Below are 15540 nucleotides of genomic sequence, written 5' to 3'. Positions count from 1 at the left end.
AGTCCTTAAAAGTTTAAATGCCCCCTTGAAACAAGCTACACATAACTTAAGAACAACACATTGACCCATTTGCCACTCCAATTCTTGTAGATGACATCATGCGTATATCGAGCTCTACAAGCACATTGTATATTTAAGGACTATGATACAACATGTATGAGATAATTTAATACATTTTTATCATAGTAAATATACAAAACCACAAGGTTTATGATTTCACATTACTCCATGCGCTACCATAACCCCAATTTCAAAACTTATATGAAGATAATAATAAAATTTTCAACGTATTACCCAAAACATATAGGTGATAAAGAAATGAACTTTTTTCCATGGAATTTTAATATACATATTTATGCGAAAACTTATAAAAATGAAAATAAAGTTTTATGTGAAACCTTATAAAATTGAAAACAAATTCTTATGTGAAACTTATAAAACATGAAAATAAGTTTTTATCTTTTCTTTTAATTGGTATATCTTTAACGACACTCCTCACATGGGTTTGGATTTTGCACTCCTCGCATGGGTTTGGATTTTGGGGCCTTTTGCCAATTTATAATAGGGTCAATTTTAATTTTTTATTTTTCCAAATAAAAAATCGAATTATTTATAACCAAAACAAAACGTTACATAGTATATGCCTAAGCATTCATTTTGCTATATGATTTGCAAATCATAGAGCTCACAGGATGAGACAATCAATCTTGTCCAAAAAACATGAAGGAAAAAACCACTGATTTGATGCACGGGCCTCCTCATATCGAGGAAAAACAGCCCCTTTTTTCAACTCGTTACAGTAAGAACAATTTATCTATAATATCGAAATGTATCCAAAAGAAAACAGTTGTTTGCACTTCTCGGGTCTCCTCAGAGAGGAAAACAATACAAACAGGAAGGAAACAAACCAAAACAGTAGTCTGAATTATAAGTAGCATAAGCTATATCAAGTGGAAAAATAAAAACACATCTGAAAATCAGTCTGTATATAGACCCAAAAGTCCATAAAGTGAAAGCTACTATGTATATAGTGGCTGATCCGACACACGGATCTCACCCTGGTTCTCATTTGCTATCCTCCAACTGCCCAAATCTTGTTGTAGACCCTCTTTAGAAAGCCTGTCTGCTGCATCATTGCGATCCTTGTAGATGTGGCAATGAGAAAAAACATTAAAGGAGTACTTTTAATGTTTTGTCTCTTTTAATAATGGTGATAAATGTAATTTTGACATCTGCTCTCTCCATTGAACCATTTTATAACATTCATTAAGTCCCCGAAAATCTAAACTGTGAGAATGTTCAGATGAATAAACCAACATAGGAGAAATTTAAGGGCTGACAACTCTGCGACAGGGTCAATTTTAATCCCTAAGCTATGGCTGCAATTTTTATTACATGGATAGATGTAAGGCTTTAAATTTTTTAATTTTTTTTTAAATATTAAAAAAAATGGTTAGTTTAAAAATATTCTTTATCTATAGAGATTCGAGGTTTTTAAACCATTTTTGTTCACATTACAAATTACACATAATATTTATTTTTATGGCTCTTAATGACCAGCCATTTAGCTAATTATGGCTCTTAATGACTAGCCATTTAACCATTGCTCTATGTGACCCTTGTATACATTTTTTTTTAAGTTTTCACATTTGATATATTTTATTTGTTAGCGGGGCTTCATAACTTGATATTTCGTTTTTCTTACTCTGTAAAACCAGAAAACAACAATGGTCTCATATGCATGTAAATCGTCAGATTAAAACGCTCTTCAAAACATCAGAAAACAGCAAAACTCTGCAAAAGTATTCCAAACATCTCCCGAGAAGTGTGAAGATCATCAGCAGGGGGTACGAAAATTTGTATCATCCATGGCGGACGCAAAGGACATATTAGGGCTTCCGAAAGGCCCTCTTGTTCACGGTGCCGCTCAAGAGAAACGCCCCAAACCTGCCAAAGACATTCCAAAGAAGCCCGATGGCGTCTCACGCGAGGTAATAATCTCAATCCCGTTACACCCATTTCTACTTCATGTCCAATATTCAGCATTGCTCTTTTTTTTACAGTGCTAAGTCGTTTATTGCTAGCCTTTTGCAGGTGTACGCACTCACAGGCGGTTTGCCCCTCGTCATGCCATCGTTGGACATCTCTAATTTGAAGAAGCGCCCTCCATCAGAGACTGAAAAGGTCTGCATCTTCATTTTTGAAAATTAACAAAATTACAAAATCCGAAAACCCACAAAAATGTCACCTTATGTATATGCTTCTTCATTGTACTAAAGTTATTTGAGAAGATATTATAGGAATTGGGCGCAATTTGTTTGTATTTGTTCAATGACAACGACGGCTTGATAAAGCGCTCTGTTTTGCACGAAAGTTGTTCTATTGATTAATGATCCAGCTTCTTATCATCTTCCAAGAACCAATTCTTTGGTTTCCTCAATAGTCTCAATTTATGGCCAATGCTTGTGTTTCCACAATAGTCTCACTTCAAGGTTTCTTTCCATAGTTTGTTCAGTAGTCATATTTTAAAGTTTATTTCTTTTCATTGAAACATTACTACAATAACGCTGCCAGTTGGTGCCGATTTGAAGCATGCCACTCTACCGACTCTGGCAGGAGAATTGCCGTCCCAAAGAGGAGAGACCTAGTATCGAACTTGGGTGGTTGCATGGCACAGATTGCCACATTCCGAAATGATTATTTACTTTTTATGTTTTAAACTTTTTGTTATTTTTCATTGAAAATGGTCTTTTGCTATTCAATCAAATAAGAAAGTTGCAGCAATCTGGCACTTTTTTAACTTACCAGCCCGACAGACTACCATGGCGAAACAATTACCAAAATCTATGTTCCAGTTAGTATTACGAAGACGTTATGCTCCTAAGCCAACCTAAAACAACTGGATTATAAAATTTAATACCTGAAACCCTTTTTAGAGAATATGGAGTTCAAAAGAGTGTATTCTATAATAACAAGGGTGCCAAGGGTAATAAAATACCATTCACTCTTGTTGGTTCCTGGTCACACTTGTCATGTTCCTAGCCGGTTTCATTTTATTTAGGATATCCGAAATTCTGAAACTCAGAGAGGTCCAAAATCAAGGACATGGAACGTGTTATCTTGAGGTATCGGTTGGTGGCATCCTTGTGTTGATTTAGATTGAACCCAGAGAAAAGTTGAACAACTAACTACTATATCTGTATATTTAATATTCTTAGGATAATATATTGTTTACAGAGTGTGTATATTGTTTACACTGTACAGTGTATAATTGCAGGTATATACTTTTGTTTTCTTATGAGAACTGTTCTTTGCGACTTTGTGCATACATTAACTGGTATCAGGGCATTCCATTAGGGACTACGGAGTTCATTGTGGTTACGTTGGAGTTGCTTCCATCCAAAATTTTGCTTTGAACACCTTGTCTCTTGTTTTCTTGGGTTTACTTCCAAATCTCCATCTGGAGTTTCCATTGTGAATTTTGCCTGTTGTTTAAATGATTCACAAATGACAATGTCTTCCTCACTATCTTACAGGTTGTTGATGCATCGTGCTTGCCCATATTTCAAATTTTCATTAAAATTTCTGCACAAACTCTTTCTATTGTGGATTTCTGTGCACTACATACCTTTTATGCTTCTATTCTGTGTGATCCATCAAATTTTGTGCAGAATTACTCCACTAGTTTTGATGTATTTCAAATTTTCATTAAAATTGTTGCACAAACTCTCTCTGTTGTGGATTTCTGTGAACTACATACCTTTTATGCTTCTATTCTCTGTGATCCATCAAATTTTGTGCAGAATTACTCCACTAGTTTTGATGTTGCGAGTTGTTCTTCTAATTCTGTTTTTTTGAGACATCCACTGATTTTGTCTTTGTTTTTCATGAATTTTGCTTGTAAATTGCCAAGATATGCAAAATATTTGTGCTACTTGTGGATGGGTTTATCTTTTGAATTACTCTTGTTGAACCTATTAATATAATTTTTTAAAAGCTCTCTTATATTGGTTTCTCTTAACATTTATGTTCTTGTTTTTCTCAGAACATATTATCAGTGTCATCATGTTTTCTTTCTTTCTTTGATGGATATTGTATGCATTCTCTGGAAATCATCAAGAAAATTGACTGAAGCTTTACTTTTATCATTATGTTATGCTACCTGAATTATTGCTCAGAAATCTTATTGTTTGTAACTTAATGTGCCCATTCCAATGATTAATGACAATGTTTTGGCCATTTATACTTTAGAGAGTAATTTGGCATTAAAGTCTTCTAGAAGCAACAATGGCCGAAAAGCAGTATCGATGACAATTAAACACAATGGTGGTTTGAAGGCTATACTTTTAGTGTTACTAGTTTCTTACAAGCATTTGTGTGTTTTGATGCCCAATGTTGTTAGTGTGACTTTTGGGTTTGTAAACTGTTCCCACCTTCTCGGCTTGATTGAGTACCAGGGTTTACTTATTTAGGTTTGTTTGTCTTGGGCATGTCATATTAAGGTGATCCTATGATTGTAGTTCTTCAGTATTTCTGAATCCTTATTCATAGATAGGTTAATTATTGTTTCTGTTGTCAGTACTTTGCTTACGTAACCTCATCTTGTTTTTGTGATAGAGATTTTTATGAGTGTGGTTGGGTCAGCAAATTGACATTGAAATTTTAGTCTTTAGAGATATGTGATTTTCCATGATTGACTGGATTAAGGTATCAAACAGAATATTCTTTAAATATCACTAAAATACGATAATTTAATCTCCTGCATTGTTTCTAGAAATTATTTTCTGGCCTATTGATCTTCATTGTACACTTCTGCATTATTTGTTATCCAATTATTACCTGTTGGATGGTGCAGATCTCTTGGCAATGGCTTCCTTTTACATCATCAGCTCGGAAAGATAACTTGGAGCTTTACCATTGGGTTGGTATCTGCATCACCTTTGCCTGAAAATGTTTTTGTAGGTGTTGTGGCATATGTAGTGGCAGAATTTTGTAAATAGGAATGTCAGTGTACGATGAGGGTTTTAATGATTAATCTTCATGCAAGGCACTATTTTGATAGGTTAGTTATATCACGTTAATTTCACGATGTGTTGTTTAAATATGTATGTTTACAGGTTAAAGTCGTAAATGGTGTTCGTCCAACAGGGGATTATGCTTTCGCAAAATATAACAAAGTAATATCTTTTTCTTTTCCTGCTTGTTTATGATGTGAATATGTGCTTGGGAATTATTTATCAATCTTTGGGTTTATAATCTGTGTGCCGATTCTATCTGCAGGTTGTGGATGTTGTACGGTACACAGATGAGGAATATACGAAGTACTTGAGTAACTCTGTATGTAAGATCATCTTATTGTCTTTGATATATACTTTCATTTTCTTTGATTCTCTTTCAGTAGAAATGTTTCTTGAATCTTTAGATTAAATATCAGGGAAGAAATCATATATCAAGGGCGATATGACAGTTTTGCTTAAACTGAATATGTGTTGAGCTTCTCATTTATTTAAGGATCTGCAGTATGTGCTATAGTTATTTTCTCCCAGTATATATCTTTTGTGTATTATTATGAACCTATCATGCCTTTCCTTTGTTAACCCTTTCCCCTAAAATTTAGAATAAAAACTATGCTGGACTATTTTGTGGTTACGAAGGGCAGATCAACCTTGTCATTTGTCTTAAGAAAGTCATGGGCAATCTGCTGGATATATGAGGCATCCATGTTTTATAGTTGCAATCTTGATGCTTTGTTGAAGCCTGAATGCAGTGTCCCTTTATAGTAGGGTGAGAGTGTTTGGCGAGCACTAAAAATATACTCTATTATATTTGAACTTTTTTTTTAAGTTTTAGTGCCAAATATGTGAGAAAAGTTATTTTATTTGATGCTAGTCATAAAATTATAGATTTGTTTTTTATGTTCGGTATCCCATTTATTGATTTATGCAATGTCACACAAGCTTTCAAGGAGCAATTCTTGCCTCCTTCATTTTTGACTGTGGTGTATAAATTGGTATCAGAGCTTTGTCTTGACTCTCATCTCTGTCTTCTTTGGAGTCTGCCTTTGTATCTGGGTCCTGGATTAAGGTCAATGTCTACCTGCGTATTATTCAAGGAGGTCATATTATTTGTTTTCTCCGATACAATTTTTATTTTTGAGAAAAAAATTCATTGGAGCCAAATCAACCTTGTATGAATTTCTATGGTGTACTACAACTATTGTACATTGCTAGACACCATGGTAGCATGGGTACCACCCTTGTGCGACCATGGTAGCATGGGTACCACCTCTGTGTGTTGGTGAGGCTGTACCTTCTGTGTTCACACTCTTGGGAGCTTGTCAAGAACTCTTCCTTTTTGTTGGGAGCTTGGGAACTTTTTGGGAGTTTAATTTAGATGCTTATTTTTTTTATGGAGTGTCACTGCAAAACCTAGCACCTTAGTGCAAAGTCTCACTAAGCACTCTAGATTAAGAGCAACAATGAGATTAGTCACCACTATCACTCTAGCAACTGTTCTCCTGCTATGCTAGGCTTCCCCAACAAATTTTAGGGATTAGATAACCCAAGTGTTCCTAGGCTAAATACCCCCTAAAGGTTCTACTATAAACTACACACAAAGAAAAATGTTCAATAATTCCAAGACAATGGGATCAAAGGAACCCATGGCTAAATTTAGAGGGCTTAATAAGTCCTAGAGAGGCTCAAATAGATGCCCAAACACATGTTATTCATAAATTACAAATTGCTGTTACAAACTAGGGTTTAATCAACTCAATTATGGCATGCAAATGTTTATAACAACAATACAAATAACCCAAAAATCATAATAGACAAGTGAAAATGGGGACTATTTTTTTTGTCGGCTAATCCATACGGGGGTTTGAATTGGTGACCTTTTCGCAAGGTGTACTATTCTGGTGACCTTTTCACAATGAGTTCCTTAATAGTACACCCATTCACTGTCAATTCAAAGCCCCATAGGCTTAATTTGAAGGACATGGGTGTGGGCTTTGATCCACTTATGTGTGCATGGGTCATGAAATCATTTTTTAATCTAGTTTCTCTAGGTGCAACAATATGTTCGACCACTACCTCAAGGTGCTCCCATGGCTTCAGGGTTAGGCCTGTTACCGCGTTAACCCACAACTGAGATTATTGTGGAGAGTATCTTTAACTCCACTTGATGTGGTCTTGGGGGCAAGCTTCGAGTTGAGGCTGCCACTCAATTCTCAACTCCTTCGTCTAGGTTCGCTTCTAGACGAAGCCAAGGGGGGTAGTCCCTAAAAGATATACAAGGTTCATCTAGCTCAATGCTAGTAAGTCAATTTTCTAGGAGTTAATACAAGATGATTCAAGACTTACTTCAAATATATAGTGTCCAATTACATTTATAAGCTCCATGAGCACATGCATCCACAAAATATGGCGAGATAAGACGAGTGCCTGGATGTAAATACTTGTTAAAATATTCCAAGTAAAGATACACTTCTGTAAAAGAAAGTTTGGAAATGACAACTTGAAATAAAAGCACCACAAGAGATGATGCTTCCAAATTAAATTAGCAAATGACAACTTTAGCAAGTACAAGAACTCCAAGAATTCTTGAGATTGAAATGAATGCTTATCAACTTGAAAATAGAAGCAATTGCTCAAGATAAATAACACTAGCAAAACATGAATCCAGATGCCAACTTGTTTTGTAGTGGTAATGAAGTTATCTTGGTAAATTTTAAGTTAGTCCTTAGTTCTAAAGCAGGTTACAAAATGACTTTGCTTTCCCAGACCTCACTCTCGCTTGGGCTCGAATCTCGGAGTGAGGATGCAATAGGGGATGGAGGGTCCTTTAACCAACTTCCGTTGGAGGTAGATTTGTTAGTGCCACAATTGCCAGATTGTTATAAAGAGTGTTGATTTTACTAGGGCATTGCTAGAACAATTTTCTTATACAGATAACAACTTCAAACAATCATTATTAGCATTAAAATTTGTACATCATGAAGTAGTTATAAGAAAATTCATTCATGAGCATGAAAGAGCAGGATTAAATCATAGTAGAAACAAAAGAAATAACAAGAAACCATGAGACAAGAGAGTCGAGAGTCAAGAGTCGAGACAGAAAAATTAGGCATGAGGCCAAGGCAAAATCCACAAGAGGAAAACCTAGAAATCCTTCTTTATGAGAGAGAGAGAGAGAGTTAATAGTTCAACAATACATCAGAAACAACATCAAGAGAATAGCCAAACCAATAACCAAGAACAAGATGAAATCCCAAACTCTCTTACTGAAATTTCGGCCCTCCTTTCTCCTGATGAAATTCTCTGGATCAGAGATAGACAATACAAATTCGGTGATGTACAATTTTGAAGGAGAGGTCTCCTTTATATAGCCTTTTGAAGGAGGTCAAATGGGTGACTTGAAATAATTTTTGGAGGGAAAAATATAAAAATAATTTCAAATTTTCCAATTTCTTCCTTTTATTTTCATTGATGGTAATATTGATCATGGCTACAATTTTCAACAAAGAAAGTGCTTTGCAAAGTAGATGATACTTGAAAGTAAAGCAAGCTAATGAAATTATAACAAATTAAATCAATGAGACTGCAAGAGTATTGTAAAAGCAAGTTTATCTACATATTGTGAGAAAGAGATAAATGTATGAACCAATATAAGTGCAAATGGAATTAGTGAACTAAGTTATCGAAGATCATTTCAACACATTAGATTAAAGAGCATGTAAAATTAAATGACAAGTTAGAGAAACTAGAGATGCATGTCAAATAGAGAAGTAAGATGCATGAAAAACAAGTTAAAGGAAATGATTTTCACTCTAAACTACTTAAGTAAATCAAAGCAATAAAATAAACACTCAAGCAATCACACAAGGGACACCTTTCCCAATTGGGGAAGAGGGATGCCAAGGGGAAGATCCTAAGCTTCCAAAACTAAAGTTTGACCTTTATTAGAATTTGATCCCTCTTGTAGGATGAATGATGGAGAGGGTTTTTTGGAAAGAGTTTACAAGTACTCCCCTCAAAGGGAATGATACTCTTTGCAAATCTTGTTACAAGTGATATGAATTCCTAGCCCAAAAATTACAATGAGGTTGAGCAAATGATGAAAAGTAAAGTTCAAGGAAAGCTTAAGGCTCCCTTGTTTTCCAAGAAGAACCTATTACAACAGTCTTACCAAGCGAAGGATTCCCTTGGAAGATTTCCAATGAATATGTAAATTTCAAAGGACAAAAGGTTACAATAATGTTGCTGTGTGGGCCTCCTAAACCACTTGTTTGGATGCACAGAAAATGAGGTTCAAGTGCCCCCTTCCTGAAAACTGTGCCAAGGAAATTCTGCCTAAGAGGCAGTTAAAGTCTGCTTTAAAAGGCAGTCCCAAGGACTGTCCTTTTCTGCTCAAGAGGTCTGCAAAAAATCAGTCTTTAAAGAATCAAAGGGTTGCATCAACGATCGGCCTTAGGGACTGTCAAAAATTTCATTTTGCTGCTTGCAAAAGTCTGTCAAGGACAGTCAACAAACTTCAGATATTTGTCACAGTGGTCAGCCTCAGAAGGTCGTCTTGGCTGCCTCCAATCTCTGCCAAAAGACATCAGACAATTAAGTTATCAGTTAGCTAAGAAAACTCGTAAGTGAAACACCAAAATCTAGCATGAATTAGGAGCAGCTAGGCCAAAATATATTGCAGACTTAGGTTAGTTAAAAATTGTTCCAAATTTGCTCAAAGGAAACAAGCAAGCTTGTTTTTCTTGGAGCAAGAATGACCATTGTTGGGACAGTGATCTAATATTTGAGCCTAACGCTTTGATTTTCAATAATGAACATAAACAAGTAACCAATAATGTATTTGTAATTTGTATGACAGAAAGAAGCAAATGTTGGAGCCTTGGAGCCCTCTTTGGTTGATCTTTTGAAGTCCTTGGATGGTGCTTTGTCAACTTGAGTTTGAGGCTTCTTAGCTCTTTTGGAGATGGCTAGTTTAGCCAACAACTTCACCAACCTCCAAGCTCGTTAGGAAACCTGCACATGCTAAACCCAAAACTTGCAACACCTAATTATTGGTGACCTTTGAGACCTTGCTCATAAGATGGCAAGGATGGACTTGTTGTTCAACCAAAAACACACAAGTCATAGCCAAACCTAGGTTGTGAGTAATGTCAAAGAGGAGATGGTCACTCGTTTTTTTGGAGTTCAGTATAGAGCATTATGGTGTGTGCAATGGATGCGCGCTGGGCAAGCAGGCCAAGGCAACATTTCCTAGCAGTGAGACTAGGTCCAAGGGTGTGTTGGATTTGGTGCATTTTGAAATTTGTGGTCCTATGTTAGTGGACTCTATCTCGGGGTGTTGTTATTTTGTGACATTCATAGATGAATATTCTAGGAGGACTTGGATTTACTTCTTGAAGGCCAAGGATGAGGTTTTCAGTCGGTTTCAAGCAATGTTGCACAAAGCGCGATCGGGATTTAATCGGCGCCGGGAAAAAAGCGGAAAAAATCGACAAAAGCGGGAAAAAAGCGGAAAAAAGCGGGAAAAAAGCGTTTGGCACAAAAATATTCATTTTTTTTCATTTTTTTTCAATTTTTTTAATATCTAAACCATCTACAACATAAAATAAATACATTGACACATAAATATGATAAAAAAACTAATATATAAGATGTTTAATATCATTTCTAGCGCTAAAATCACACATAACATTGAATCATGTCCTGAATAGTAAGTCCTGAGTCCCAAGTCCAACTCAGCCTCAAAATATCAACAAAAAATATGATAATGTATCTCATCATGTCATAATGTCATATACAATAAAATGAAAGTGTAATCCTATTGATTTCCTCTGCCCCTCTTGCGAGAAAATGGCACAGCTTTCTCTTTCCCTCTAGATATAGAAGCTGGTGCCTGTGCTGGTGGAAATGGCAGTGGAGTCTGACGTGCTCTAGAAGCTGAAGAACTAGTAGTAGCAGCTACAGGAGGCTGAGGTGGACGGAGACCACGTCCTCTACTGGTGGTAGTGGTAGCCCGGGTAGGCGGTGTCACCTCCTCCTCCTGCTCCTCCAACTCCTCCTCCTCCTGCTCCTGCTCCTGCTCCTCCTGCTCCTCCTCCTCCCCCTCCTCCTCCCCCTCATCCCCCTCCTCCTCCCCCTCATCTTGCACTAACCAATCCTCAGTGGGATCCATGAGAGGCCTCTCGGTCTCAACCCTCCATTCAGCAGTGGTGTCAATCCCATCCAATGAGATGGCTTCCGTATCAGGTGTCTTCTCTAGTTGTTTCACCCACAATCGAAGATTGTAGTAGACATAGACCATGTCATTAAGTCTATGGGACTCCAACCTGTACAAAGTTCATGAAATAATAAATTAATAATTAATAATTAATATTATAAAAAAAATATTGTTTAAAACTTTAATGAATTCAAAAATTTATTTGGAAATTTGCAATATTTTAAATGTTTAAGTGTTAACCTATTGCGCTTCTTGTTGTGTATTTTTTCAAATACACTCCAATTGCGCTCACATCCCGAGGAGCTGCATGTTTGGCTGAGGATGCGTACGGCAAGATTTTGCAAAAGGGGTACTCTGCCACCATACATCTTCCACCATGCGTCTACAACAAAATTACAAATAAAATTTTAAATAAACATAAGAAAAAAATGGAATTTGAAGAAACAATGAAATTTGAAACAAAGTTACAAAGTACATACTACAAAGTTACAAACTAAAAAATACCTGGCATTTTAATCGTCCTATCAATGACAGCCATCTCAAAGCCAAATGTGCCACCTGACAACTTATATTGCTCAATTTGTCTAGAGATCTCCATACGTTCTTCTGGAGATCTCACCATCTTCTGGACACAGGTTAATAATCCTTCCACGACCTCAACATCAAAATTAAACCCACATGCATAAGAAAATGCAGGGTTCAGGAAAAGCCCAGCAGCATGAATGGGACGATGGAGTGTGTTGTTCCATCGCTCATCAATGACTTCCCATAGAAGGAGTTGTCTCTGAAACCCATCATCTCCCTTATCATCATAGTAGGGCCGAATGGCTTCTTTGGCCCTGTCCATGGCTTCATACAAATAGCCCATTGGGGGCTTCTCACCATCAACCAACCGAAGAACCTTTACCAAAGGTTCTGTAACAGCGCACACCTCCTGCACTCCCGCCCAGAAGTCTTCCTGGTATGAAACTAGTCTGCAGACAGCCTCTCCTTCTGGTTTGCGGCTCATTGACGAAGCACGCCACTCCTCTGAAAGAAACATTCTCTTCAAATCCCACATAGAATTCAAGAGGGATTGAAGAGATATGAAACTCGTCGCAAACCGTGTAATGGCGGGGCGCACCAACTCTTTGTTGTTGGTGCATTTTCTCATCAAGCTAAGCACAGATGTGTGATTGTAAATAAATTTTGTGATGCTTTTTGATGAGTCAACAACCTCTTTGACAAAGGGAATTTTCCCTATGTCCTCTAACATCAAATCAATACAATGGGCAGCACAAGGTGTCCAAAATAAAGCAGGATGCCTGTCCATAAGCATTTTACCAGCAGCAACATAATTTGCAGTATTGTCCGTTATGACTTGGACAACATTTTCTGCACCCACCTCCAAAATAAACACATCCAGCAAATCACATAAAGTTCTTGCATCTTTGATTTGATGAGTTGCATCAACAGATTTGATAAACATAGTCCCCTTGGGACAACTAACCAAGAAGTTTATAAGGGTTCTCCCCTTTTGGTCAGTCCAACCATCTGACATAACAGTGCATCCTGTTTGTGCCCATGATGCCCTAAAATCCTCCAATCTTTGGGTGCAGTCACGCTTTTCATCTTGAAGAAGCCGGCCTCTGAAATCATGAAGAGAAGGGATTTTGTACCCCGGGCCAACACTGGCAATAGCATCAACAGTAGGTTGGAAAAATGGATTATTCCTTATAATGCTGAAAGGAATATCACTCCAGAGGAGAAATTTTGTCATCAACTTGTCAGCTTGTTCTTTTTCAGTTCTTTTTAGCATTGAACCAATAGTTGGTTGTGAACCAGGTGTGGTTCGAGCAACAAAATATGATGATGCAGCTACCGGATTGACTGACGCTGCAGTAGAACCAGTGCCACTTGGCCCACTTCCTTCAACTGACCTTTTTAGTTGCCTTTTGAGTTCTTCTTTGGCCTCTCTAGTGTGCTCTAATTCTCCCAATGCTCTCATGGCTTTTTGGATAATTTCAGCATTTGTATTTAGACAGGGCCCCACATCATGTCCAGGGATTTGTGCAAGGTGGAACTTCAACCTGTACACCCCCCCGAATATTTCCTTTCCACACAACTTGCAATACAAGTTTTGTCTATCATTCGGAGTTTTAGGGTCACCATATTCCCAGAAAGGATCCAATTTCCTTGGCATGTTTGTTTTTGAATTTTGAATTTGCAAACTTATGGAAAAATAAGGATTAGGAAATAGGAATTTAGGATTACATAATACAAATTACAATTTAGCATTTACAAAATTACAAGTTAATTATTTCCAAAATCCCAATTTCTAAACCCAAGTTACCCAACCAAATGCCAATGGCAAATGCCAAAAAACAATGAAAATTCAAAAAAAATAAACAATGTTTAAAAAAAATGAGAAAATAAAAATAAAAAATTGGTTCTCATAGTCATAACAAATTACCCATCCCAAATCAATGAAAAATTTCAAAAAATTCTTTAAAAACAATGAAAACCAAAGTTTTTATAGAAGCAAAACCAAAAAAAATTAATCTACATACCTCTTTTATGGACAAATTGGTGATCTTGGCTTGGATTCCTCCTAAAAACGCTTGGATTCGCTCCCAAATCCGACGGAAACCCTTCAGCTCCTCTCCCTCACCTCTTCTCCTCCTCCTCCGCGCGGACAGCACAATGAATAAAAAAATAAATCGATTTTGCATATAAAAAGCCCGCTGCCCGCGCCTCTGCCGATTTTTTCGATAAAAATCGGTATAAAAAAAAGTGGCGATTTTTACGGATAAAAATCGCGATTTGATCGGGCAGAGGAAAAAATCGCGATTTTATCGCGATTTTAACAACACTGGTTTCAAGAGTTCAAAGCTCTCGTGGAGAACCAAACTGGGAAGAAGATCAAGGTCCTGAAATCAAAGAATGGGGGCGAGTATATGTCTAACAAGTTTAAGGATTTCTGCAGGGAAGCAAGAATCAAGAAAGAACTGATAGTGCCTTTCAATCCACAACAGAATGGAGTGGCAGAGAGGAAGAACATGAGTATAGTTGAAGCAATCAAGGCCATGATCCATGATCAGGATCTACCTATGTTCTTATGGGCGGAGGCATGTAAAATGACTATATATTTGTAGAACAGGAGTCCTCACAGGGTAGTGGAGGACATGACTCCGGAGAAGGCCTTTACATGAGTGAAATCAGAGGTGAGCCACCTTTGTATATTTGGTAGACCGTAGTTCAATGTATGTCTACATTCCTTTAGAGAAGGGTACTAAACTGGAGTCCTCATTAGAGGGGCATTTTTGTTGGATACAATGTGACTTCAAAGGTCTACAATGTCTACATTCTAGGATAGAGGAAGATAGTGTTTAGGAGGGATTTCAAATTTGAAGAGGGTAAGACCTTTAGGAGGTCACAAGGGAAATATCCAACAGCGGCAAAGGATTGGGAGTGAGAGGCTTTGAAGGTTGAGCAGGGACCAATAGTAGGGACAAAGCCTTCAGATCAGGAGGAGGGGCGAGATGTTCCTTTGAGATTTGTTAGGAGTGAGATGTTCCTTTGAGATTTATCAGGAGGTGGCCAAGAAGACATTGAGAGATGTCGAGGAGCATGTGGAGGCTTCTAGCAGCACTTTCACGGAGAGTAAACCACTAGCCAAATTTTCCAGTTATATGGCCTTGATGAGTAGCATCAGTGAGTTTGATCTTTCTACCTTTCAGGAGGTCACACACCAACAGGTTTGGAGGGACGTCATGGTGGAAGAGTATAGTTCCATCATTAGGAATGATGTTTGGGAGATAGTACCAAGGCTTGAAGGGAAGTCAGTTTTCACTTCTCAATGGATCTTCAAGATCATGCATGCAACAAATGGCAGTGTTGAGAAGTACAAAGGGAGGTTTGTAGTGAGAGAGTTCTCCCTGAAGGAGGGAGTAGACTATGAGGAGACATTTGTTCCAGTCGCAAAATATGCATCTATCAGGGTAGTTATATCTAATGCCTTAGAGATGGAGTGGAGGATACATCAGATGGATGTGAAAAGATTGCTTTCCTCAATGGGGTGATTGAGGAAGGGATGTATATTGAGTAGCCTGAGGGCTTTGAGGTGCATGGTAGGGAGTCCCATGTATGCAGATTGAGGAAGGCCTTATATGGATTAAGCAGGGACCTCGTGCATGGTAGTCTAGGATTGAAGGGTACCTACTTGGATTGGTCTTCACCAAGAGTGTGGTAGACTCAAACTTGTACTATTTACTTGTTAAGGGTGAGCTGCTCATCTTGGTCTTGTATGTTGACAATCTTTTCTTGACG

At 37.4% G+C, this 15540-nt stretch overlaps 1 protein-coding gene across 3 annotated transcripts in view; it reads left to right on the top strand.

Annotated features, from left to right (window-relative positions):
• Positions 1-1639: 1639 nt before the first annotated feature.
• Positions 1640-15540, top strand: part of LOC149169892 (myb-like transcription factor family protein) — a 180720-nt gene continuing 166819 nt past the window's right edge. For 2 of the 3 annotated variants that reach the window (XM_089428848.1, XM_089428847.1), the window contains exons 1-5: positions 1640-1991; positions 2095-2184; positions 4856-4921; positions 5118-5177; positions 5281-5337. In XM_089428848.1, the coding sequence (XP_089284974.1) occupies positions 1869-1991; positions 2095-2184; positions 4856-4921; positions 5118-5177; positions 5281-5337 (396 nt within the window). In that variant the 5' untranslated portion in view covers positions 1640-1868. The remainder of the gene's footprint in view (positions 1992-2094; positions 2185-4855; positions 4922-5117; positions 5178-5280; positions 5338-15540) is intronic. The other variant, XM_089428849.1, reaches the window with a different exon arrangement.

This window comes from Pinus tabuliformis, chromosome 4_2, assembly GCF_031772625.1.
Source record: "Pinus tabuliformis cultivar Carrire ecotype Pingquan chromosome 4_2, CPIR1, whole genome shotgun sequence".
NCBI lineage: Eukaryota > Viridiplantae > Streptophyta > Pinopsida > Pinales > Pinaceae > Pinus > Pinus tabuliformis.
Note: the sequence above shows the minus strand (reverse complement) of the source record. Positions and strands in the feature narration are given on the sequence as shown.